The sequence below is a fragment of the Rana temporaria genome, chromosome 1 (assembly GCF_905171775.1).
Source record: "Rana temporaria chromosome 1, aRanTem1.1, whole genome shotgun sequence".
Classification (NCBI taxonomy): Eukaryota; Metazoa; Chordata; class Amphibia; order Anura; family Ranidae; genus Rana; species Rana temporaria.
In genome coordinates this window covers 431,230,514-431,255,562 of record NC_053489.1, presented here as the reverse complement: position 1 = coordinate 431,255,562, position 25,049 = coordinate 431,230,514, and the positions used below count along the sequence as shown (strand labels likewise).

General features: G+C 40.6%; 1 protein-coding gene across 1 annotated transcript in view; it reads right to left on the bottom strand.

Annotated features, from left to right (window-relative positions):
- The window catches only part of LOC120915228 (ceramide synthase 4-like), a 190,858-nt gene that overhangs the window by 41,576 nt on the left and 124,233 nt on the right, over positions 1–25,049 (bottom strand). Inside the window, exons 7-8 of the mRNA XM_040325564.1 lie at positions 11,788–11,880; positions 8,679–8,807 (exon numbers count right to left, since the gene is read on the bottom strand). Of these exons, the coding sequence (XP_040181498.1) occupies positions 8,679–8,807; positions 11,788–11,880 (222 nt within the window). The remainder of the gene's footprint in view (positions 1–8,678; positions 8,808–11,787; positions 11,881–25,049) is intronic.

Genomic DNA, 25,049 nt, shown 5'->3' with positions numbered 1-25,049 from the left:
AACGCTCGCGAAGGCATGGAAATCCTCTAATCTACCACTAAATGAAGTAGTCAACAGAATGAATAACGCGATGATTCACGCCAAAATTATGGCAATCGACACAGATACGATCACCAGATTTGAGAAAATATGGAAGCCTTGGATCACCTATACAATCCCAAATGTATTTAACAATGATGTTCTACAACCATGGTAGCCCAGCCAAGTTAACATCCTTTTGCGCATATTATCCAACAAAAACGGTGCCCGGATTGCTCCTGTAGATCCCCCTCCTCTGACCCCTTCCTTCCCATTTTCCCCTTTTTCCCCTCTTTTCAGTAATTTATTTTAGGCTCTATTATGCTTGTTCTCTCAAGTACTGTTAAAAGGTTGGATATCGTTGAAACTTCCAGTGTTTTGCATGAACGCATTGTAGAGCAAGATACGGTCCTAGAATCAGCTTAGTTCGCACTAGATAATTGTGACAATGCATAGCAACTCTAGGCAATTAGAAAACCAGTCATTACTGTTCTTGTACACTCTACTATGTGGACAATAAGTAGTCTATCGTGTAATGCACAATTACTATATTCATTTGTTAAGGAGTTTCTTCTTTTTGTAACTATTTCACTTTATTGTACCTGTATAATTCTTTATCACTCAAATAAAGATATACTGACAAGGAAAAACCCAAGAGATGTTCGAACCCTTCCACACTCTATCCGCAGCTAAATTAGAAATAGTGCCTATAGACTTTCAGCTCAAACATGGACTACACCTTCAAAAAGGAGAACATTGCAGATCTTATAATTTTCTGTTGTTACTGGGCTATTGTGGTCTGAATACCATTGTGATGAAAATGCTAATTTGCTGTTGCCAGTTATTGTTAAAAAAACAAAGCGTGTTATTTATGTGGGCTAATCTTTAATAACTATGGTGAAACTGGGAAAAGGACACTCCATTAATAAGTTAACATGTACAGCATCCGTTCTCTCCTCAGTCCAGCACCAGATGAAGGTGGAGGGGAGAGCGTAGTAGGAAGGAGTGAAGTTACAATGAAGCTTTGTTCTGTAAGCACATGGCTGGGTTCCATCTCAAGGGACGGCTTTCTGAAGAGGACAGAGAATGGTTTGAGAAACTGTTTCTGGAAGGGCCTAATCTACATTTCCCTATAACAAGAACCATTGTGTAGAGTTGAAATCCTTGATGCCTTTTTTATTGCATTTATAAGGGAAGGGAATTACCAGTCTAAATGAGCCTGTCACCCGTTCACTTTGCTAGTGCTACTTGTTTATTTAAAAAATAAAGAAATAGTGACATATTTTCCATAAGTGCGTTTTATAAATACTACAACAGTTCTTAGAACTACCATTTCAGTGCTCATTAAAAAATCATGTTACCTAACATGAACTCTCATCCATTGTCCCACACATAACTGCTCTTTTCACAAACACACTGTATGTAAATGGCGTGGCTGATTTTGTAAAAGAGGAGAGCATGTTAAATGTCAAAATTCACTTTGCAAAAAATACCCAATCATGGGTAAGGGAAAAAATAATTTTTATGTATTTTACCTCCCTGGCGTTATGATTATTTCAGATTTTAGGTGCTGAAAGCGGTACAATTGTTTTGCATGGAAATTTGGCGTTTTATATTGTAGGCCTGTAATTCTTAGGAATAACTCACTTAACCACTGAAGACCCGGACCATTATGCAGGTTAACCTCCCTGGCGGTATGATTCTGTCTGGAATTACGTACCAAAAGCGGTACAATTATTTTGCAAGGAAATTTGGCGTTTTATACTGTAGGCTGTAATTCTTAGGAATAACTCACTTAAATCTGACCATACAAGAGTCTTGTAGGCATCCCGGGTATGATTTTTTAAAAAAAACAAAATTATAAATTATAATAATATAATAAATAATTATAAATAATTATAACAAATAATAATATAATTATAATAAAAATTATTCAATAATGTAATCAACTCAAAATCACTGAAATTTGCTCAGTTGCAGAATTGTCGCTGTCATTACTTTTATTTTTTTATGACGTATTTCCCCACAAATCACTATCGCACAATTCTGCAAGTGATTATAATTTATTATCGCTGTTTTCTAGCTGCTCTAAAACCACTTTTAACATAAAGGGGCACTTTTTGGTTGCTATGGACAATCTACAGTTTCCAGGCAGAAAGAACAATATTTATTATACAAAGGTTCATGCAAGACACTGGACAGACCACTAGGGACAAAGGGGGTGTGTATTTATTTTATAAGATTACAGTATACTGTATGTGTACTGTGTTTTTATTTTTTTGAATTTGGCCGTCATAACGTCACAGGGAATGGAGCTCGGCGGCACTTGGGGCACTGTGTGAATCGAGCGAGATCGACAGCTCGCTCACACAGCGGGGAGACATTTCAGGATCCAGGGGCAAGGTAAGTAAAATCTGCCTGGATACTGCGATGCGATTCCAAGTCTGGCTCGGGGATACCGCTAATGGTACTGAATTTCCACCCGAGCCAGGCTCAGGATTACCGCCAGGGAGGTTAAGTCAGTCCAATTTCATTTAACCCCCCTGGCGGTATCCCCGAGCGTGACTCGGGGTTGATTTTTTCTGCTATAATCGGGAACCCCGAGTCACGCTCAGGGTAGATATGCAGAGCCTGCAGCGTGCGCTGGCTTACCTTGTCCTGGATCCAGCGATGTCACCGCGCTGTGTGAGCGAGCGGGACCTCGCTCGATTCACACAGCGTCCTCCTGTGCTGCCGATTTCCGTTCCCTGCGACGTTACGACGCACGGGAGCGGAGATCGGCGCCAAATTCAAAAAGGTAAACAAACACCTTACATACAGTATACTGTAATCTTATAGATTACAGTACTGTATGTAAAAAAAACACACCACCTTGTCCCTAGTGGTCTGCCCAGTGTCCTACATGTACTTTTATATAATAAAAACCTTTTTTTCTGCCTGCAAACTGTAGATTGTCCATAGCAACCAAAAGTGTCCCTTTATGTCAAAAATGGTTTTAGATCAGCTAAAAAACAGCGATAATAAATTATAATCACTTGCAGAATTGTGCGATAGCGATTTGTGGGGAACATCGTCATAAAAAATAAAAAAATAATGACAGCAACAATTCTGCAACTGAGCAAATTTCAGTGATTTTGATTTGATTACATTATTGAATAATTTTTATTAGAATTATATTATTATTTGTTATAATTATTTATAATTATTTATTATATTATAATTTATAATTTTGTTTTTAAAAAAATGTCATACCCGGGATGCCTATTAGACTCTTGTTTGGTCAGATTTAAGTGAGTTATTCCTAAGAATTACAGTCCTACAGTACAAATCACCAAATTTCCTTGCAAAATAATTGTACCGCTTTTGGTACGTAATTCCAGACAGAATCATACCGCCAGGGAGGTTAATTCACTAAGCTAGGTAAATTTCCTCTTTGTAGTGTACATTTTCACAAATTAGTGAAAAGAATAAAACTGTATTCCAGCAAAAATATTTTTCCTTGCACACAATTGGATATTCTTTGCAGAATTATTTTCACTTTGCTTCACCTCAATCACTAATGATAACTTCACTTTGCAAATAAACATGCAAATAAGGAGGGTGGGGCTTTATACGAAGCTCATGATGACAAACTGAATAAAGTGGTTGTCTTAACCACTTTACCCACCCAGTTCACTTTGATGCCCATTACCTTTATTCACATAGCCTACACATAATTTTATTTACTGATTTTTTTCACATCTCACTTTTTCCATATTCACGCTAGGAGTGTTTGGAGAGCTCGGATCCGCCTAGCCTGCTGTTTGGGGTGGATGCCCTCTCGTCTCCCTGCACTGATGCTCTTGGGTGGCCCTTGGTCCTTGATGCCGTGCCTTCTTTTGAACACCATACCCCACATGTCTGCTCCTGAAGAGCATCTCAAAGCCATGAAACGCGTCGAGCTACTAGATACGTGTATGAGCTACACGCCCACCAAGACATGTGTCCATATTAATTTTATCTTGATAGGGACCCAAGACTATTGACTGTGCAAATGCTACCCTTTTAACATATGTATCCAACTATATATAGTGGTGGACCCCTCAATTGTATTATGAACATCAATTTTGTAAACATGTTATTAACAGTGATTATCAATTGCGAGATGGGCATCATGTCACGGGTGCATGTCTCTGTTTATGTGATTTAATGTATGTAAACATGTTCCTATGCATTATTAAATAATTTATTTTCTACCACTTTATTCAGTTTGTCATCATGAGTTATATATAAAGTCCCACCCTCTTTATTTGCATCTTTGCTGCCTGTGCTGCATTGCTGTTGTGTTGCCCGAATGACAGGGATGGAGGCACATGACTTTACCCAGCCATGGCTTCATTTAAAGTCCCAAATCTCCCATCCCCCCTTATTTAAAATTGCAAATGAACATGCACTATCCTCCAGTAAATCAGGTAAATTGTAATAATACTAAAAATAAAACAGCAAGAAGCTCTATATGTGGTGCTTAAAGTGTTACTAAACCCGGGACTCTGCATTCACTATATCTGGTCTCCCACAGTACACAGAAGATGGAAACACAAACGTATCTCTGAGTTGCGGCGTCGTGTCTATGCGCCTGATTCATGGAATCAGTTACGCATAGATTTCCCTAAGATCCGACTGGCGTAAGTGTCTTACACCGTCGTATCTTAGGCTGCATATTTATGCTGGTCGCTAGGTGGCGCTTCCGTAGATTTACGCGAGGAATATGCTAATTAGGTAGATACGCCGATTCACAAACGTACGTACGCCCGGCGCTATTTTGTTACGTCGTTTATGTTAGGCTTTTTCGGCGTAAAGTTGCTCCTGCTCTTATGAGGCGTACGCAATGTTAAGTATGGACGTCGTTCCCGCGTCGAATTTTGAATTTTTTACGTTGTTTGCGTAAGTCGTTCGCGAATAGGGCTGTACGTAAGTTACGTTCACGTCTAAAGCATTGATGATTTGCGGCGGAATTTCGAGCATGCGCACTGGGATTCTTTTACGAACGCCGCATGCGCCGTTCGTAAAAAAAACATCAAATACGTGGGGTCACACTAAATTTATATAAAACATGCCCACATCATCCAAATTTGAATTAGGCGGGCTTACGCCGGAGCACATACGCTACACCGCCGTAACTTAGGTGCAAGTTTTTTCTGAATACGGAACTTGCGCCCTAATTTACGGCGGCGTCCGCACAATATTACGCAAATCTATCTGAATCCGGCCCCTTGTTTTCATCAGTAGTATTTAGCAGTCTTGTGACTTCTATCAGTGTCTGGTTAAAGCTTGTAGGAGGAGTTTTCATCCAGCCCTTACTGTCCTATCAGGATGCAGAACCCCTGACCCTCTATCTGGACAGTGTTGATTGGCCCTGTGATGATCACATGCACCCTCCCAAGAAAATAAAAAACTCTCTAGCAATACACACCAAACTGAGCATGTGCAGCCTGTCCCCTGGCTCTGTATTTAGGTTCCACAGTGAGTATAACAAGCATGCTTTACTGCATATACAGACTAATTCTACTGTTGTGGGTTTAGTAACAGACTAAAGCTTAGTATTTTTCCACCTATATCTCAAATCCTATAGGTTTACATCACAAAGAAGCTCTGTGTAGACCTATGAGAAATACATTTATCATACACCCAGTGATCACTAAATTAAATATTAAATATACTCATAAGCTCATAAGCGGAAAAGAGGGTCAACAATGCCCATTTGCAGCTTCACTGTGCCCATTTCCCATTCCAACCTCACTGTGTCCATTACAACCTCACTGTATCCATTGCAACCTCACTGTGCCCACCTCACTGTGCCCATTGCAACCTCACTGTGCCAACCTCACTGTGCCTATTGCAACCTCGCTGTGCCCATTGCAACCTCACTGTGCCCATTCTCACTGTGCCCATCCTCACTGTGCCCATCCTCACTATGCCCATCCTCAATGTGCCTGAGTCAGTGTACCTGAAATTATTGACAGGCTTCGGGCGTCCATTCATTGTTTAAATGTCGCAGTCTCCTCCTGGTCCCTTTCGTGATAGGCGTTCCTCAGCAGACACATTTCATCCCTCTCACGGACATTCTCTCTTCCTCAGACTCAGTTTCCCAGCAGACACTGTGTTCAGTGTTCCGCCAATTACGGACGTCCTCTTGTCTGAGGATGAAAGGACATCTGTGATTGGCGGAACACTGAACACAGTGCCTGCTGGGAAACTGAGTCTGAGGATGAGAGAACGTCCGTGATAGGCGGAACTGTGTCTTCTGAGAAACACGTATCACGAAAGGGACCAGGAGGAGACCGTGACTTTTAAACAATGGACGCCTGAAGCCTGTCAATAATTTCAGGTACTCTGACTCGAGTATAAGACGAGGGGGGTATTTTCAGCCTTGAAAAAAAGAGCTGAGAAACTCGGCTTATACTCGAGTATATACAGTACTCTTTGATTTTGCGAACAATAACAAAAACAAAAAACAAATATACTGTAATGAAGATGAAAATGTGGATAATGTGTCAATATACATACATTCCAATGTTTCTAGCACCAATATATATCTGTGTTTAAGTGTTCCAAATATATACTGTATAATACTCTTAGTCTCTTAGTGATAATACAATTTTTTTTTAATAAAAATTAAAAACATTCTTCTATATCCAACACTTCTATTCCACCACTTGTGTTCTAGAAATATCATGTGTAGTGACTCCTATCGCCGTTCTTTTATGCGCTCACCTCAGATGGTGGACCTTCCAATTTTCAGGTCAAATGACACTTTACCATCTTTAGGGCTACTTTCAGGTTCCACCCAGATGAAGCCTCACTTGGATAGCCTCCTCCTGTTACCTTTTATTGGTATATAGAACTTCCACATATACTGTATACTGTAGTTGTATGGCCATTTAAAAGATCAAACTTCCTCCCATTTATTTATTCATAAAATAAAGGGGTTCCTCATGGTGTAGTATGTTTTCAAAATGACTTTATTAGCTTAAAATTACACTTACTGTCATTGATTCTCCACTAACTTGACCCACTAAAGCCTCAACCTTATTTGTAAAATCCTATACCTTTCCTGTACTAGGACAGAAACAATATTTAAGTCAATGTATATACCCTACCACCTAACAAACACCTGAACTCTGCCTGAATCTGTGGTATCTAAAGATATGTATTTAGGGCCAGTTTCAAAGACATTTGCCCTGGCGCAGCGTATCAGAGATACGCTACGCCGCCATATCTTACCTGGCGGAATTTCGAATCCAGGAAGATTTCGCGCCGTAAGTTACGGCGGCGTAGTGTATTTCTCGGCGCTTATTTCAAATTGGGTGGGCAGGGGGCGTGATTCATTTAAATGAAGCGCGTCCCCGCGCCCATTAAAATGCGCATGCTCCGTTTTGAAATTTTCCGCCGTGCTTTGCGCGAAATGACGTCGCACCGACTGTCTATACGCCACGAAATAGCAGCTTTAACTATACGCCGGGAAAAGCCGACTAGCGACGACGTAAGAGAATGCAACGGACGCGCGTACCTTCGTGGATTGCCGGAAAAAGCTAATTAGCATACCCGACGCGGAAAACGACGCAAACTCCACCCAGCGGGCGCCGAAGTATTGCACCTACGATCCTAAGGCGTACGAAGCCGCACGCCTGTCGGATCGAAGCCAGAAGCCGTCGTATCTTGGTTTGAGGATTCAAACTAAAGATACGACGCGGCAAATTTGAAAGTACGCCGGTGTATCAGTAGATACGCCGGCGTACTTCTTTTGTGAATCTGGCCCTTAGTGTCTGAAATATGAAAAGCTCAGTGCGGCAGAACTTATATGCTCCTCACCTTCTCAAATATTTCAGAAACTATTACAAGCACCCTCTCTATAAGCCTGGGTTAAAAGGTAAAGTAATTGTAAACATCTTTTTTAAATAACAAATATGTCATACTTACCTGCTCTGTGCAATTGTTTTGACAGAGCAGTCCCGATCCTCCTGTTCTAGGGTCTCCCACTGGCACTCCTACCCCCTGCCAAGTGCCCACGTAGCAAGCTGTTTGATATGGGGGCACTCATGTGAACTCGATCACAAACCATGTGATGCCATAGACACATACAACACGTCTCGGCTCCACCCCCGGTCTCCCATAAGCAACTATTAAAATTAAATAATTGAGTATGTCAAAGCAAATAATTCTACAAAGATGCCAGCAAATACTTATTTAAATAGATTTTTGTATAACTGCAAAGCCCCTAGATCCCTGGGCAGAAGGCCTTGACTTCTATTTGACCTACAGCCAAGCCCTAGTCCTTCTTAAATCTGAACCTACTCTCACCATTTAAAGGTCCAACTTGAGTACCAGTATTGACCAGTGAGACTCTGGCACAATTCTGTTAAACCACAGGGTGGTGTTAAGCTCCTGGAGGGACATGGGCTTCTTCTAAAGTAGACAAAAGTCAAAGCTTTGTATACAATGCATTTCTATATTGCAGGTACACTGAAATCAATAAAATAATTATCAAAGGTGCATGATATATAAGTATGCGCTGGAAGTATTGGCATAATTCTATACCTTCCAGATTCCAGTTAAATCCACTGGTTTTATCATAATCTAAAAAAAAATCTGTTTTCATATGCTCTTATAACTTGGCTTACCTCTAGAAAGTGGTCAGCTGCATCATGCAGCAGCATCACCAAGGTCCCAGCACGCATGTAATTAGCACAATAGGAGAATGTAATCAGGAAAATCGTGGCAAAGTGATGTACTGTCTGCTCCTTAAGGTCCTGTAAACAATGCATCAAGACAATTGTAATTAAACAAAATAGATATCTTCCTTTAGTAACAGGATAATAATCTATGTTCATGAACAAAAAAAGTCAGTTGTAATAATTTATTGCCAACAGCATCTATGTATGTACATTTTTTAAATCAAATTACAATATATGTTATGGTACTTTCTACAAGCATCCCATGTATTTTTTTAGTTCAATTAAGATTTTAAACATAAATGTGTAACATTAATTTCTTTCCTGAAGAGTACACCAAATATATAAAGAAAATGTAAAAACTATAACCCCTAACTACAGTTAAACAAATTAAATCAAAAACCGAATTTTTTACTTAACGTAAACTAATTTTCACAGAGCTGAAGGAATTCTGAGATGCTGAGTTATGCTGCCACCTACAGTAGAATTGGACACTGGAAACAAAAACAATGGTTGAACAGGCAGTATAACCCCTAACAGTTCGATCATGTCTTAGTTTTGTGCAAAAGCAGTAGTAACAGTGATCATAAGAAAGAGGGGTGGCCTGTGTTCCTTAATGAATTTTAAGAAACAGATTTTACGGTAAGTAAAAAATCCTGTTTTCTTAATAGTTCATTAAGAAACACAGGGAAAAGGAGTTCTGGTACTTTGGGGAGACCCAAAGCAGTCCAACTCAAAGCTGAGCAATTACAGCAAACAACACACTAACCAATTCACAAACAAAAGGGGAAAAACTGGGGCCTACTTGCGACTCGATGAGCTGCCTGAAGGAACCTTAGCCCAAAGTTTGCATCTGTGGAGGCCTGAACATTGACCTGGTAAAAATGTATGAATGGAAGACCAAGTGGCAGGTTTGCAAATCTGGGGAAACATATGCCTAATGCTGAAAAGCCCAAGAGACACATACCAATCTAGTCTAAACGAAGACATGGCAGAGAGATAAACGCTAACAGCTTGTTCCACATCCAAACAAGGAAATTCTTCTTGGGATGTACCAGAGCGGGACAGATGGATGGAAGTAAAACATCCCCTTAAAGAAAAAAGAGGCCCTGGGCCTCAGGACAACCTTGTTCCTAAGGAGCAGAAGAAAAGGTTCCCTACAGGACCGCCAACTCTATTGCCAAGGTAATGGCAACAAGAAAGACTACCTTGAAAATGAATAGATTCAAAGGGTATTTTTTGGAGAACTATCAGAGGCTTCCTGGAGTCACAACTATTACCTCGGTAATTCTTTCATTTCTTCTAGAATGTTAAATACCCTGAGAGCATAGCATGCCTAGAACAGGAGCCAGCACCTTGGAAAAGCTTGACGTGCAGTGGGAAGCCTGAAAGGAAGGGCAATGAACTAGTAGTGCATGCCCACAGCAGATGTTCAATAACAATAAGGGCATTCAGGTAGGTATCTTTGATGATGTCCATTGAACCTAAAAAGTAAAATGGAAGAAGGGAGGCAATGACTGATTGGGTAGATTCTATACAGACGTTTTATTTTTAGAAGGCAAATGTTCGAAGGGCAGAACGAGGAGCGTGCTGACGTCACCACCCACAACTGCTCGATCTCCAGACGGACGGGTCTGCCTGCTTGCGCTCGGCCGGCGCAGCAGGCTTAAGGCTGTTTTTCTACTACAATCTGTGAGTGCAATATATGTTTTATGTTAAAATAAAGTACTAAAGGTTTTTATACTATCAAGGCATCTGTTTTTCCTTGCATGCCGTACCATTACCAACTGGCTCACTGTCATGGAATGTGCTGACTAGCGAGGCCGTTGATTCAGGGTGTCCTTTTTATCCAGTTGTGATTTATTACAAGTATTTCCGGGTCCTCCATCATAAGGGACAACGGGGCTCTGGTAAGCAGATCTACTTATCATAAGGTGGTGGAATTCATTCTGGTCTCAGTCCATAATTGAAGAGTCCGGACATCATTTGGATTTGTGCATGGCTGTTTTTATGAACATTGAGGCTACACTTGGACTTTTTGCTTACACACTTTATGAACTTTTTTCATGTATTACAACAAATTTTTGAATATTTAATATTAATTTACACTGTTTTATTCATTTTTGATTGTGATTCACATTTAGATAACTAATTTGTTTGTATGATCTGGGTCACTTATGAGTGATCATATGTCAGTTTATAAGTTTTTATCACCATTTAATACCTACACTCAGGTTCATTATAGGTTAAGCGCGACTATATATTTTTCTTTTTAAATGTTCTAATGCCTTCTTTGTTTTGGGAATGTTAAACAGTGCATACCTTGTGCAATTTTCTCCCACACACAGGGGTGTATTTACTAAAATTAGAGAGTGCAAAATCTGCTTCAGCTAAGCACGGTAGCCAATCAACCTCTAACTTCAGCTTGTTCAATTAAGCTTTGACAAAAAAAAAAAACAATGGAAAATGATTGGATTCTATGCAGAGCTGTACCAGATTTTGCACTCTCCAGTTTTAGTAAATCTGCCTCAATATTTTTCACAACAATTGTATATAAGTATAATTTGAAAGTGTAAGTTTTGCCCCTACAGAAGAAGATAAATTAGTGTATACGATTGCACAGCAAAATACCACATTACACAGTAAGTCCCCTTTCACTCATGTGGACCGATCAGACCACCCATTTTTCTCGATGGAGAGGAGGATGTAAATGTTTACACCCACCTGTATCTGAGATGATCCGCTTCGCCAAAAACAGATGGATGGGGATCTGTTCCCCATCCATGTAGCAGATCGGATGACAGTCGAATGGAAATGGACAGACAGTCCGTTTCCATCCGACTGCCCCTATATAGAACAGCAGATTGTGTCCGTGTCTGCCCTGCATTAGTGGAGCGGACATGGACCTATCGTCTGTCTGCTCAGCAGGGATCAGTGGACAGATCCTCCGCTGAGCAGGTAGATTGCTTGACAGAGTCTGCCCTGTGTGAAAGGGGCCTAAAATAAAGCAAAAAAATGGCAGAACCATACACTTTAGCAGGACACAAAATATACATACCTTTCTTTTTACATCAAAAGCTAAAGTCATGAGCATCGATGAGTAAAATCCCAGCTGCAGCATGTAATACCAGTACAAGGAGGACACCAATGGCTGTAGAGAGGTGAACCAGAAACATATTCATTAGTATGTACATGAAATAAATCAAATTCTAAATCTATATTATTATTATTATACAGGATTTTTATGGCGCCAACAGTTTGCGCAGCCCTTTACAACTTGAGGACAGACATTACAGTTGCACTACAATTCAATACAGGAGGAATCAGAGAGCTCACAATCTAGGATATATTCTACAATTCCGGAACATCCTCCCTTATGCGGGGCCCAATGCCCTGCCCCATCCCAAAATGAGTAAGATATCTGATCCAGCCGGCAACACCAATATTGCACTTCTAAAAGCAATACCATACATATTGCAATTAAGAAAATAATTACCGTATTTATCGGCGTATAACACGCACAGGCGTATAACACGCACCCTAACTTTAACCTGCCTGGCGGTATTCCCGAGTCTGACTCGGGGTTAGATTTTCATGCTGCGAGCGGTAACCCCGAGTCAGACTCGGGCTCGCCTCGCTGGATCCACAGGGAGTGTTTACTTACCTTGTCCCTGGACCTTGTCGCTCTGTGTGAGCGAGCGGGACCTCGCTCGATTCACACAGCGTCCTCCTGTGCCGCCGATCTCCGTTCCCTGCGACGTTACGACGCACGAGAGCGGAGAACGGCGCCAAATTCAAAAAACTTAAACAAACACATTACATACAGTATACTGTAATCTTATAGATTACAGTACTGTATGTAAAAAATACACACACCCCTTGTCCCTAGTGGTCTGCCCAGTGCCCTACATGTACTTTATATAATAAAAACTTTTCTTTCTGCCTGCAAACTGTAGATTGTCCTTAGCAACCAAAAGTTTCCCTTTATGTCAAAAATGGTTTTAGATCAGCTAAAAAACAGCGATAATAAATTATAATCACTTGCAGAATTGTGCGATAGCGATTTGTGGGGAAATTCGTCATAAAAAAAAATGACAGCAACAATTCTGCAACTGAGCAAATTTCAGTGATTTTGATTTGATTACATTATTGAATAATTTTTATTATAATTATATTATTATTTGTTATAATTATTTATTATATTATAATTTATAATTTTGTTTTTAAAAAAATGTCATACCCGGGATGCCTATTAAAATCTTGTTTGGTCAGATTTAAGTTAGTTATTTCTAAAAATTACAGGCCTACAATATAAAACGCCAAATTTCCTTGCAAATAATGGTACCGCTTTCAGCACCTTTTTTCTGAAAGAATCATACCGCCAGGGAGGTTAAGAGGGAAGTTTTAGGAAAAAAACATTCCAAAGCCCCCTTCGTATAACACGCAGGCACAGATTATCCTCTATTTTCAGGGGAAAAAGTGAGTGTTATATGCCAATAAATACAGTAGTTAAAATCAGGCTACCTCTGGCAACAGGTCTTCAACAGTTTTGCATATACTTGTGACTCCTGTGCCAACAGTCCTGCCTAGTCAACCACAATAGATTGGCAAAAATCTGTAACACATTTGTACTGGGGCTATACCGCAATTATATCTGTTTACTATTAAGACACTTAACTTAAAGCTGAGTTTCACCCATAGAGAACACATTTTCCCCTTAGATGAATGCTCGTTTTGTCTAGGGGAATCGGCTAGTTGTTTTAAAATATGACCTGTACTTACCGTTTACGAGATGCATCTTCTCCGCCGCTTCCGGGTATGGGCTGCGGGACTGGGCGTTCCTTCTTGATTGACAGTCTTCCGAGAGGCTTTCCGACGGTCGCATCCATCGCGTCACGATTTTCCGAAAGTAGCCGAACGTCGGTGCGCAGGCGCAGTATAGAGCCGCACCGACGTTCGGCTTCTTTCGGCTACGAGTGACGCGATGGATGCGACCGTCGGAAGCCTCTCGGAAAGACTGTCAATCAAGAAGGAACGCCCGCTCCCGAAGACCCATACCCGGAAGCGACGGAGAAGATGCATCTCGAAAACGGGTAAGTACTGCTCATATTTTAAAACAACTAGCCGATTCCCCTAGACAAAACGAGCAGGAATCTAAGGGGAAAAGGTAAAAAAATAAATAAATGGGTGAACTCCCGCTTTAACACTTATTGGTTGGCAGCAGGGCCGTATTTTATTTACCATTAGGCACAGTAGGCATGTGTCTATAGAGAGCAGGGGCAAAGAACCAGCTTTTCCTATATAGTTATCATGCTTTCATATTTTTTCCCCATTCATCAGAGAAATATATTTATCTCATATAAGCATGATTACACATTGGGGTTGATTTACTAAAGGCAAAACTTCACTTTGCAAAGAATACCCAATTAAATACAATGGGAAAAAACAGCATTTTTGCTGCACATGATTGAATGATGGAATTCAGCACAGCTTCCCCTCATTTACTAAGCTCTGGCGTAAATGCACTTGCAGAGTGCAACTTTTCACGCAAAGTGCACAGTTTATTTGCATTTAGTAAATCAACCCCATTGTCACAATATAGTAATCAGGTCAGGACCTGTAAAACCATGTTCTGTGTAAGGGTTCATTTACACTGCGCTTCGGCTTCAACACTTATTAACGGCTTGACTTGCTTCAAAACATGGCTTCGGACATGCTTCGTTAAAGCTCTCTGAACACCAGTCAAAGCTCCTGTCAAATAAAATGGTTAGCTTACAGTCATGTTTACACCTTGCTTTTGCTTTGGCTTCGCATTTAAAAATTATACCCCATGTAGCTTTAGTTCATAGCATCTTCAAAGCCTCCATAGAAGTCTATGGCAAAGTTTGCTTGAAGCCCCATCGAAGCCTCATTGAAGTCCCACCAAAGCCCCATGAAGCCTCACTGAAGCCCCACCAAAGGCTCATCAAAGCCCCATCAAAGCTCCACCAAAGCCTCATTGACGCACCAAGAAAAAGCAACGTATACACAGGACTGTAAGCTAACCATTTTATTTAGTGACAGGAGCTTTGACTAGCGTTCAGATAGCTTTAAAGGGACTGTAAAGGTTCAAAGATTTTTTTTTAAATAACACACATGTCATACTTACCTCCACTGTGCAGCTCGTTTTGCACAGAGTGGCCCCAATCCTGGTCTTCTGGGGTGCCTCGGCGGCTGTCTCGGCTCCTCCCCACGGGAGCTAACCCCTTTCATAGGAAGCTCTCTCCCAAGGGGGTTAGCTTGCGGGCTCACTCCCGTGATACAGCTATAGCCGCCGACTGTATCACACGGCCCCGCCTCGACGCTCCACATCATTGATTTGATTGACAGCAGCGGGAGCCAATGGCTGCTATCATTCCAATGAATGAGCCGAGAAGAGCCGAAAGCCGGTCAAGAAGCCTGCTCGTTTACGACATGGGACTTTCGAGGACTCAGGTAAGTAAACAGGGGTCTGGGGGGGCCAGAAAACATCAGATGTTTTTTCACCTTAATGCAAAGAATGCATTAATTCGAAAAAACATGAACCTTTACAACCCCTTTAAACCACTTCCATACTGGGCACTTACGCCCCTTCCTGCCCAAGCCAATTTTCAGCTTTCAGCACTGTCGCACTTTGAATGACAATTGCGCGGTCGTGCTACAACTGTACCCAAACAATTTTTTTATCATTTTGTTCCCACAAATAGAGCTTTTCTTTTGGTGGTATTTGATCACCTCTGTGGTTTTTATTTTTTGCACTATAAACAAAAGAAGAGTGACAATTTAAAAAAAAAACACTATTTTTTACTTTTTTATTTAATAAATATCACAATTTTAAAAAAAAAAAAAAGTTTTTTTTTCCTCAGTTTAGGCCGATATGTATTCTTCTACATATTTTTGGTAAAAAAAATCGCAATGATCATATATTGATTGGTTTGCGCAAAAGTTATAGCGTTTACAAAATAGCTGATAGATTTATGGCATTTTTATTTTATTAATTTTTTTACTAGTATTGGCGGCGATTTGCGATTTTTTTTACTGTCACCGTGACATTGCGGCGAACACATCGGACACTTTTGACACGTTTTTGGCGCCATTCACATTTATACAGCGATTAATGCGATAAATATGCACTAATTAATGTATAAATGTGACTGGCATTCAAGGGGTTAACACTAGGGGGTGAGGGAGGGGTTAATATGTATACCTAAATTGTGTTCTAACTGTGGGGAAAGGGGGGTGACTGGGGGAGGTGACCGATCTATGTCTCTATGTACAAGGGACACAGATCGGTCTCCTCTCTCCCCTGACAGGACGTGGAGCTCTGTGTTTACACACAGAGCTCCACGTCTTGTCCCTGTAGCCGCCGATTCCGAGTGCCTGGCGGACATCGCGCCCGCCAGGCACGCGCATCGGCATCTCGGGGACGCGCCGGGCGCGCGCACAGCGACCGCTGGCGCGCTCGCGCGCCTCCAGTGGCCGCAAGAATACAGGACGTCATATGACGTCCTGTTGAATTTCAGAGTAACCGTGGAGCCGTCATTTGACGATGGCCCGGTACTCTAGTGGTTAACAAAGCGTGTCGAAGCCATGTTTTGAAACAAGTGTAAACTAGCCCAAAAAAGGGGGTGTTGCTTTGGACACCATAGGCAGTGTTTCTACAGGTTCTAGTTTTGGTTGTGGTATTGTTATTTACAACACCCTTAATATCAATGTACTGCTGTAGTGATAATAGGCAACAATTAGTTGAATTTCTTAGTGGCAAGGGGATCGCCAGTGTAGACCTAGCCCTAGCCTTAAATATAATGTGAGATTTTCTGCTTAAAGCAGAACTGCAGAAAAATTATAATTTTTGGGCCAGTGCTGTATACAAAGACGTTACCTCTAATGATGGTTATCCTAGGTCTGGGTCACTGCTGTGTAAGATAAAAACTCCAAAGACAGAAACTGGAAATGCTGCACACCGGAGCCCAGACACTATACAGATAGGTGAAGATGCAGCTTCAGCCTAAGCTCCTCCTGATTACTCTCCTCTGCCATGTTTTTCCCCACCCACGGGTCTTAATCATAGAGATCTCTATGATTAAGCCCAGTGGGTCAGGCAAAACATGTCAGAAGAGAGTAGTCAGGAGGAGCTTAAGCTGAAAATGTATTTTCACCTTTCTGTATAGTGGTTGGAATCTGGTGCGTGGTGTTTCCCACCTTCTGTCTTCTGTTTGCCTTCTGCTAGCATGAATTAACTTGTTTGAAAGCTAGCGCCTGTTTTGTGGTTTTAACTGCAGAGGAGGCTTGTAATGCTCCACAGGTAAAAATCCTAATTTCAAATATGTTGGAAAGTACAGTCAGTGCTGTGGGTATGAGAGCTATGAGAGTAGTGGCCCTCATATAGTGAAAAGATACTTTTGTTTACCTTTCCTTTTTCATTTGTCCATTCACAAAACATCTTGTATCATGTTTACAGAATACAAGGTGCCCTGTATATGGAAAAGGGGAGGGGAGTTGAAGGGCAGGTAAATAAAATATTTCCCCTTTCCATTCACAGAATGCCTTGTATTCACTAATATTTCTATGACGGTTCTAATTGATCCAGGTTCATAGTATACAGTAGTTAGTAATAGTTATGCACACCCATCTGGACTTGTTCTGTTATATTCACATTAAAAAACAAGTTCAATTGAATAAATTAAATTACTACAAGCTAATAGAGGCAGATTGTATTAAACCCGATTCATGAAATTTGACCTAGGCACAGCTATCTGTATGTGTTTTCTTATCTCTCTCTAAAGCCCTAAGCCCCCGTGGCCTTCTGCTGCTCCGTTCTTCTGTTATCAGCATTAAAACTTCTGCCTAAATTCTCTGACATGGGAGATAAAAGCAGCTGGACATTTGTGTCAGGGTGGGTGCTATAAATTGATTAGCAGAGAGCTTGTCTATTCACAGAGCAGCTCTGCAAGTAACTCTGTTACTCTGCGTATGTGGAGGGGGGTTGCCTTCCTCCAATCAGCTGCCACACAGTGTATGGCCCAGACTCCCCTCCCACTGCTGAAACAGGAAGAAAAATTTCTAACACAGTGTTCACTTTCTAAAGAATATAGCAAACTGAAGACAGCAGATATACAAATAAAACGTATGTAAGGAGATTTGTTTCATCCCTGTTTATCATCTGAGGCTGTTCACTTCACTGGGTATAGGAGAGGGTTTACATCTTAGGCCTCGTACACACGACTGAGTTTCTCTGCAAAAAAACAGCAAGAAACTTGCTGGGAGATATTTTTTTGCCGAGGAAACCGGTCGTGTGTACATTTTCGTCAAGGAAACTGTTGAGAAACTCGACGAGCCAAAAAGAGAGCAAGTTCTCTATTTCCTCGACGGTAATGGAGAAACTTGCCTTGTCGAGTTCCTAGACAGCCTAACAAGGAACTCGACAAGGAAAACAATGTGTTTCGCCCATCGAGTTCCTCGGTCGTGTGTACGAGGGCTTGACTCCTATTTTAACTACCCCTGCTGTGTACAAAAAACTAGTATATGTGCCCCATGTTTTTCTTACTATATCATTTGAAAAGCAATCTGAATCCTCAAAATATCTGGTGCTATCCAAAAAGCTTCTACATGGTTATTTTAAATTTTTAGCAGTTGTAACATGAAAACAGTAAAAGAAAAGTGTGCAAAAGTAATTTTTTTACTTTTTTTACCTACATTTTTCTTTTCATTTCGTGGTGGTTTTTACTGAAAAGTAAATTACGTCAACATTGGTTGTCTAAACTGGTCCTAGTATGTGTATGTATGAATGTGAGGCTCACTTATGGATTAATGTTCTACTTACTGTGGCTATATATACATTATTATATCATACGTATCTTACCAACAGGTTTGAATGGATAAGGAAGACCAGAAAATATGAACAATGGCATTATGTTCCAATTGTTCTAAAGAAAGGTTATCATCCTTGGCATAAAAGATACACACTGAAGTTACATTGCTAAGCGATAAAACGTATTTATGTACCGTAGTCAATATAGATTACATTCTTTGAACACTTCTGTACTTGGTCAAGACATGCACACACAGAATAGCACACAATGATTAAGTGACATTGCCCCAAACAACAGCAACAAACAGCATGGAAAGCATGTATGCAAAAGACAATCCAGTATAATTTGCTGGCAGAATCAATGATCATCTGTAATCCATTAAGTGAAAATATTTAAAAAACTGATTAAATGCTTCAAAAACAAAATCTCCTTAACTCTGTACATCTGTATACAGTCCTGTAAAAAAAGTTGCCCCCTTCCTGTTTTTTTTTCCTGCATATTTCTCACACTTTAATGATTCAGATTATCAAATACATTTTAATATTACACAAAGATAACCAGGGTAATCCAAGATGAGTTTTTTAAATTATTATTTCATTTATTAAGTGGAAAAAAGCTGAGGTTAAATTTCACTTGCCACACCCAGGCCTGATTACTGCCAGCCCTGCTGAATCAAAAAAAATCACTTAAATAGAAGCTGTTTGGGGTCCCTTGGCGGCTCTCGCGGCTCCTCCCCACATTGTATAACCCCCCAGGAGATGCACTCTCCCAGGGGGGTTACCTTGCGGTCCAGCATTCGGCATCCATAGACGCTGAATATAGGACTTGGTCCCGCCCCCGCATCATTGTATTTGATTGACAGTAGCGGGAGCCAATGGCTGCGCTGCTATCAATCTATCCAATCAAGAGCCGAGAACCCCGGCCAGAGGAAGAGGCGCGTCTCCACCTGGGAAATTTCCAGGCTCAGGTGAGTAAAACAGGGGGGGGGGGCTAGGGGGTCCTGTCACTAAAAGAAGTTTTTTCACCCTAATGCATAGGATACATTAAGGTGAAAAAAACACAAGGGTTTACAACCCCTTTAAATTCCAACTGAGATGCTATTTCATGACCTTACACATGCCGTTTATGCTGGCAAACCCTCCAATGTGGCTGAAAAATTCTGCAAAGAAGAGTTTATCACAAACGCTTGATTGCAGTTGTTACCACCAAGGGTGGCACAACTAGTTATTAGGTTTAGAGGGCATTGCTTTTTTCACAGAAAGTCAGGCAGGTTTGCACAGATTTGTTGCCTAATTAATGAAACCATCATTTAAAAACTGCATTTTGTATTTACCCGGGTTATCTTTTTGTAATAATACATTTTTTTGATGATCTGAGTCATTTAAGTGTGACAAATATGCCAAAAAAAAATTAAATCAGAAAGGGGGGAAATACTTTTTTAGTTGTGGAAAAGAGTGGAGAGGGATTATGAAAATGTCTCTAAATTCAAATTAAACTTCTCCAAATCAGAAAGTATGCCACCCCAGATACAACCAAATCAAAGGGAACTTCCTCTTCAAATGGTCATCTTCCTAATTTAGATATCTGGGAACCAATATTCCCTCCAATTCTTAAACAGATTTTCGAACTTAACATTAGCACATATTGAGGACTATCAAAGCGGGCCTACAATGCTGAGGCAAATATGCAATCACATACTTTTGTCATAAAAACATTGTGAAAATGTATTTCTTGTCACACTTATTGTACTCTTTAAACACTACACTAAATCTCCCTCTGGGTTATCTACAAGACTTGCGGGAACACTTCTTATGATATGCCTTGCCGTGAGAAAGGCCAGACTCAATAGAGTTCATTCCTTTGAAAGCAAGGGAGGAAGTGGTTTATGGATCCAGTAAAATACCATGCAACCAGTTCACCTAGCCAGGTTAGCTGATTGATGCATGCAAAAGGGTCTAAATCCCTAGATCCCTATTCTGGACAACTTCCAACTTGCCAACCTCAAGCCCAATGTCTCCTGTCTTGGGTTTCCTTCAGTCACAGTCTGTACAATCCCAAATTTAAAAAACCAGCTTGAGAGAGATATTTTTAGGCTAACTATTTCTCTGATCACCACAGATGAATGGCTTTGGTAGACTTAGAGGCTGCTTTCAGTTCCGATTTAGTTTTGCTGAGATGTTCTCAAATCAGTGCTTATCTTCAATTACTACCCAACTAATGTAAATCAATTAAACTACCCAATGCAAACAAAATATTGCCCAACCCAGTCTCCATTGTGCCACACACCTTTACACTACTCAATTGGAGATGGTAAACAGAGGAAACCCTATTCCTGTGAGATTGGGAGGAGGACCTACAGACTACTTTCTTGCAGGCTTGGAAAGATTATATCCTTTTTGCTCACAAAAAAATACGTTTCCTGTAAATAATAGGAGAGAAGATATAAGCCGCTGACCGGGTAGTCCAGAACTCCACCAGATTACCGGCAAGTCCTCATCTTTCTGCTGACTATGCAAAGAAGTAGAAGTTATTTTTCGTCAAAATTATTCAGGACTTGTCCAAGACTCCGGGGGCTTTTGGGAGTGTGTCTCATGCTAACAAGCATGTGGTATACCGACTACCTACCTATACATCTCCATGGAATTCCACTATATCATGTACAGTACACTTGTGCTGTGGAAAAAAAAGGAACCACCTGTCAAAGAGCAATGTTCACTAGAAAATGTGAAATTTCAACAGATAGAAAATCTTACTGACAATAAGAGACTAGTCCTGAGAAATACCTTTCCTCTGGACCCCTGGCATCTTTTTTTTCAAAGGGTAATTTTTATTTAAATTTCAGATTTCAGAAACATACAACTGTAGCACATGGCAATGAAAAAGGTACAATGCAGACTCAATTACAGAGGTCACAAAGCATTAGATACCGGAGAAAAACTGTTATACCTGAAGGGTTCTACATGTACAGCCACTTAAGGCTGGCTCCCACCCAGCAGTGATGAAAAGGGCAAGGAGGGCATAGTAGCCATCTTAGAGAGCACATGTAGGAAGAAGATAACCAGTACTGTCCTGAGGTGCATTTTGCAGTGTACAGCCTGTACTGAAATAAACATCCATTGTTCCAGACCAGAGTCTTGTGTCTCTCCAACAACACACAGGAACCACAACAAAAACAAAGGTGGTATATTTGGTTAACAATGAAGAATGACCATATAGAGCACCAAAGTCAGCCATGAGCATAGAAAGACGAAAAACATAAAAGAAAATGAATATTAACCCCCTGCAACTGTCCCTGGAAGCTTGAAGTCCCGTAATTCTCCTGTGTTTGGAGACTGTTATTGGACAGTTATCAGTTGATGTTTTTGTGCCTGTTATTGTTTTGTTGTGTTTTTTTTTTTTTTTAGGGATGGATGGAAGGTGTTATACCTGAATGTTCCACATGTACTGGCACTTTAAGGCTGGGCTCCACCCGCAGTGATGACAAGGGTCAAGGGGCATAGTAGCCATCTTAGAGAGCACATGTAAGAAGCAGATAACCTGTACTGTCCTGAGATGCATGTTGCAGTGTACAGCAATAAACATCCATTGTTCCAGACCAGAGTCTTGTGGTCTCTCACAACACACAGGACACAACAAAAAACAAAGGTGGTATATTTGGGTTAACAATGAAGAATGACCATATAGAGCACCAAAGTCAGCCATGAGCATAGAGAGACGAAAAACATAAAAGAAAATGAAAACTATAACAACATGCTGATGGTAATCTTATTATACTATAGAGATATGAGGCTATGATGAGCATGTCACAATGTCTGGGAAGAGGCATCCCTGAATGGAACCCTATGAGTTACTAAGAAAGGTCTATATTAGGGGCAAACCCATAAGATTCTGATGCCTGGGAGAAGTAGTATAGCAAATTGCACATCGATATCCACAGACACCAAAGTGAGCCATCCAGACCGAATCCCCAGTAAAGCTCCAATGATGAGATCAATCCAAAATTGAAGAGTGGGAGGGGACCGGTCTTTCCATTTAAGTTCTAATGCCTTTTTACTATAAAAAAACAATACCTGAAGCAACACTTTCTGAGAGCCACTCAGGCCCCAGGCATCTTTATAAAGACATGACTCCTAAGAAGACAAATTTTCTCTCCCCTGGTGCCTCCCTCTTAACTCTATGCCAAATGCCACTAGACTCCCTCCCTACCCTAGGCCCTCCACTATACTTTACCACCCCTTTTTTTATTTTCTCCTTTTGCTTCTTCCACTCACCTCTCTCATTTCCCCCCTTTTCTAAGCCCCATTTTAGACCCGACCTCCGCTTTTCACACAAAAGACCCCCTCCCCCAACCCCAATAACAATTAAAAGGAAAAAATGGAGACATTAGTGTTGGCAATACATTCTTTACTGCTATTATTGAACAGAAACACCAGATGCAATAGGACCAGACATGAGATAACTAACCACACTAATGGTGCACATCAACTTATACTCTTATAATATCCCCATACTGCAAAAAGTTTTACCTGCCTTGACTATATATACACACACACATTTTCACTGGCTACTGTATTAGGTACACCTTGCAAGTACCAGGTTGGACCCCCTTTTGCCTTCAGAACTGCCTTAATTCCTTGAATAAAGTGATTGATGAGCGCAAAATTAGTGGTATAATAAAATTAAATAACAGTGAAACGTTCAATTAGAGAAACAACTATAATAAAAATAATAATCTCCAAAGTGATGCAAAAGTGTATAACACTTCAGTGACATATAGTGGCAGGTAGGCACAATGGATATGAAAATCCAATGTGTAAATATGATACTGATAATGAAAATTAGAAACACCAATTGTGACACAAGTTCATATGTGACAGTTCCTAAAAACACAGGAGTGGTTGAAAATTCCAAACGGTGACTGTATATCCGAGCAGAGTGATGAAAAGGATCCACATAAGCAGCTGAGCTCACAATGTGCTTACCTCACACACATGCAATGACAGCATGGTATCTCCACAGATGGAATCTGCCACGGGAAACGAATCCTCCTCACCTCTCCTGTAGTAACAACGACTGGGGGTCTGTGGATAGTAGAAACGGCGTCCTTCTGGCTATGTCTGCTACTGCGGTCTTCACCAAAATGGAGGCTCCGTGTGCAAGTGCACTTAGGATGACCCAAAATAAGCGGAAAGAACTCCAATAGTGAAGTATTTCAAAAACCGATTTAATATCGTCCACAGATAAAATAAACAAAACAAGGTTCAGCTTGACAGAGCCTGAACCAAACGAACAGCGAGAACGGCTGTGTGATCGGATAGGTGCGTCACTTCCGGTCACGTCTTTCGATGCCTTACGCGTTGCGTCACGTCACGTGACTTCATCAGAGGCTAGTGATTGGCTGAGCTATCTACACCTTTATACAGCTTAGCCGGAAATGCAATTGCGGCCATTTTGGAACCTGGTTACCAACAAAACACATCGCGGCCATACTACTGATGGGTACAGCGGATGGAAAGATGTGGGCATTGTTGGCAAAAGTATACTGTATCAGAAAATGTACACAAACCGAGTTGTAAAGGACCATGAGGGCCAAATATGATCTGAACTCAAAAGGAATAAAAATAGGTGTCATATATTGAAAAAATTCTATATGGGTATAATGCAATCTGGCAAGATCGCTTAAAAAAGGGGATAGATGTCCAGAATGGGCAAAGTTTATCATTTAAGGATTAAAATACATTGTGGTACCGTCTATTCAGACAGAATGAATATATTAACCATTTATTATAAAAACAATATATTAAAATATTTAAAATATTTAAAAAATATTTTAAAAAATATTTAAAATGTTAAAAGAGATTAATAGACAGTGGTGAACAGGGTCACCCTTCTTAATGGTGATACATCATGATATTTCATTTATGGGGAAAATTCAGCTTGCAATGACTGGTATATGTATGGATAAAGCGAAAAAAGGTCTAGCAAAAAAAACTAGACCAAAGTGACGCCTCATTCCTTTTATCACAACCTCATTAATACAATAATACAGTTTCAGTTAAAAATTGCTTAAAAAACAATTAACATCAAAATCCACGTTGAGACCATCCGGCACCAATGTGTGGAGGGTATGTATCCATTGAGACTCTTTCTGACTGATGGTCCTAACCAGATGGGCTCCCCTCCATGGCTTTTTAAATTTATCAATAGCCCAAAAGGATAGATGACGTGGATCTTTATTGTGGACTTCAGCAAAGTGTCTACTGACACTATGTTTATCGAAACCTTTTAGGATGTTCTTAATGTGTTCCTTAATACGAACCATTAATGGTCTTTTGGTTCTACCTACGTATTGGAGCTTACAAGTACATTGTAGTACATAAACCACACCCTCAGTGTGGCAACTAATAAAATCCTTGATGGGGTACCACGTGTTGGTATAGGTCCCCAAAAACTCTGTTCTTTTGAGTTGTGGGCCTTTCGCGTGTAAACA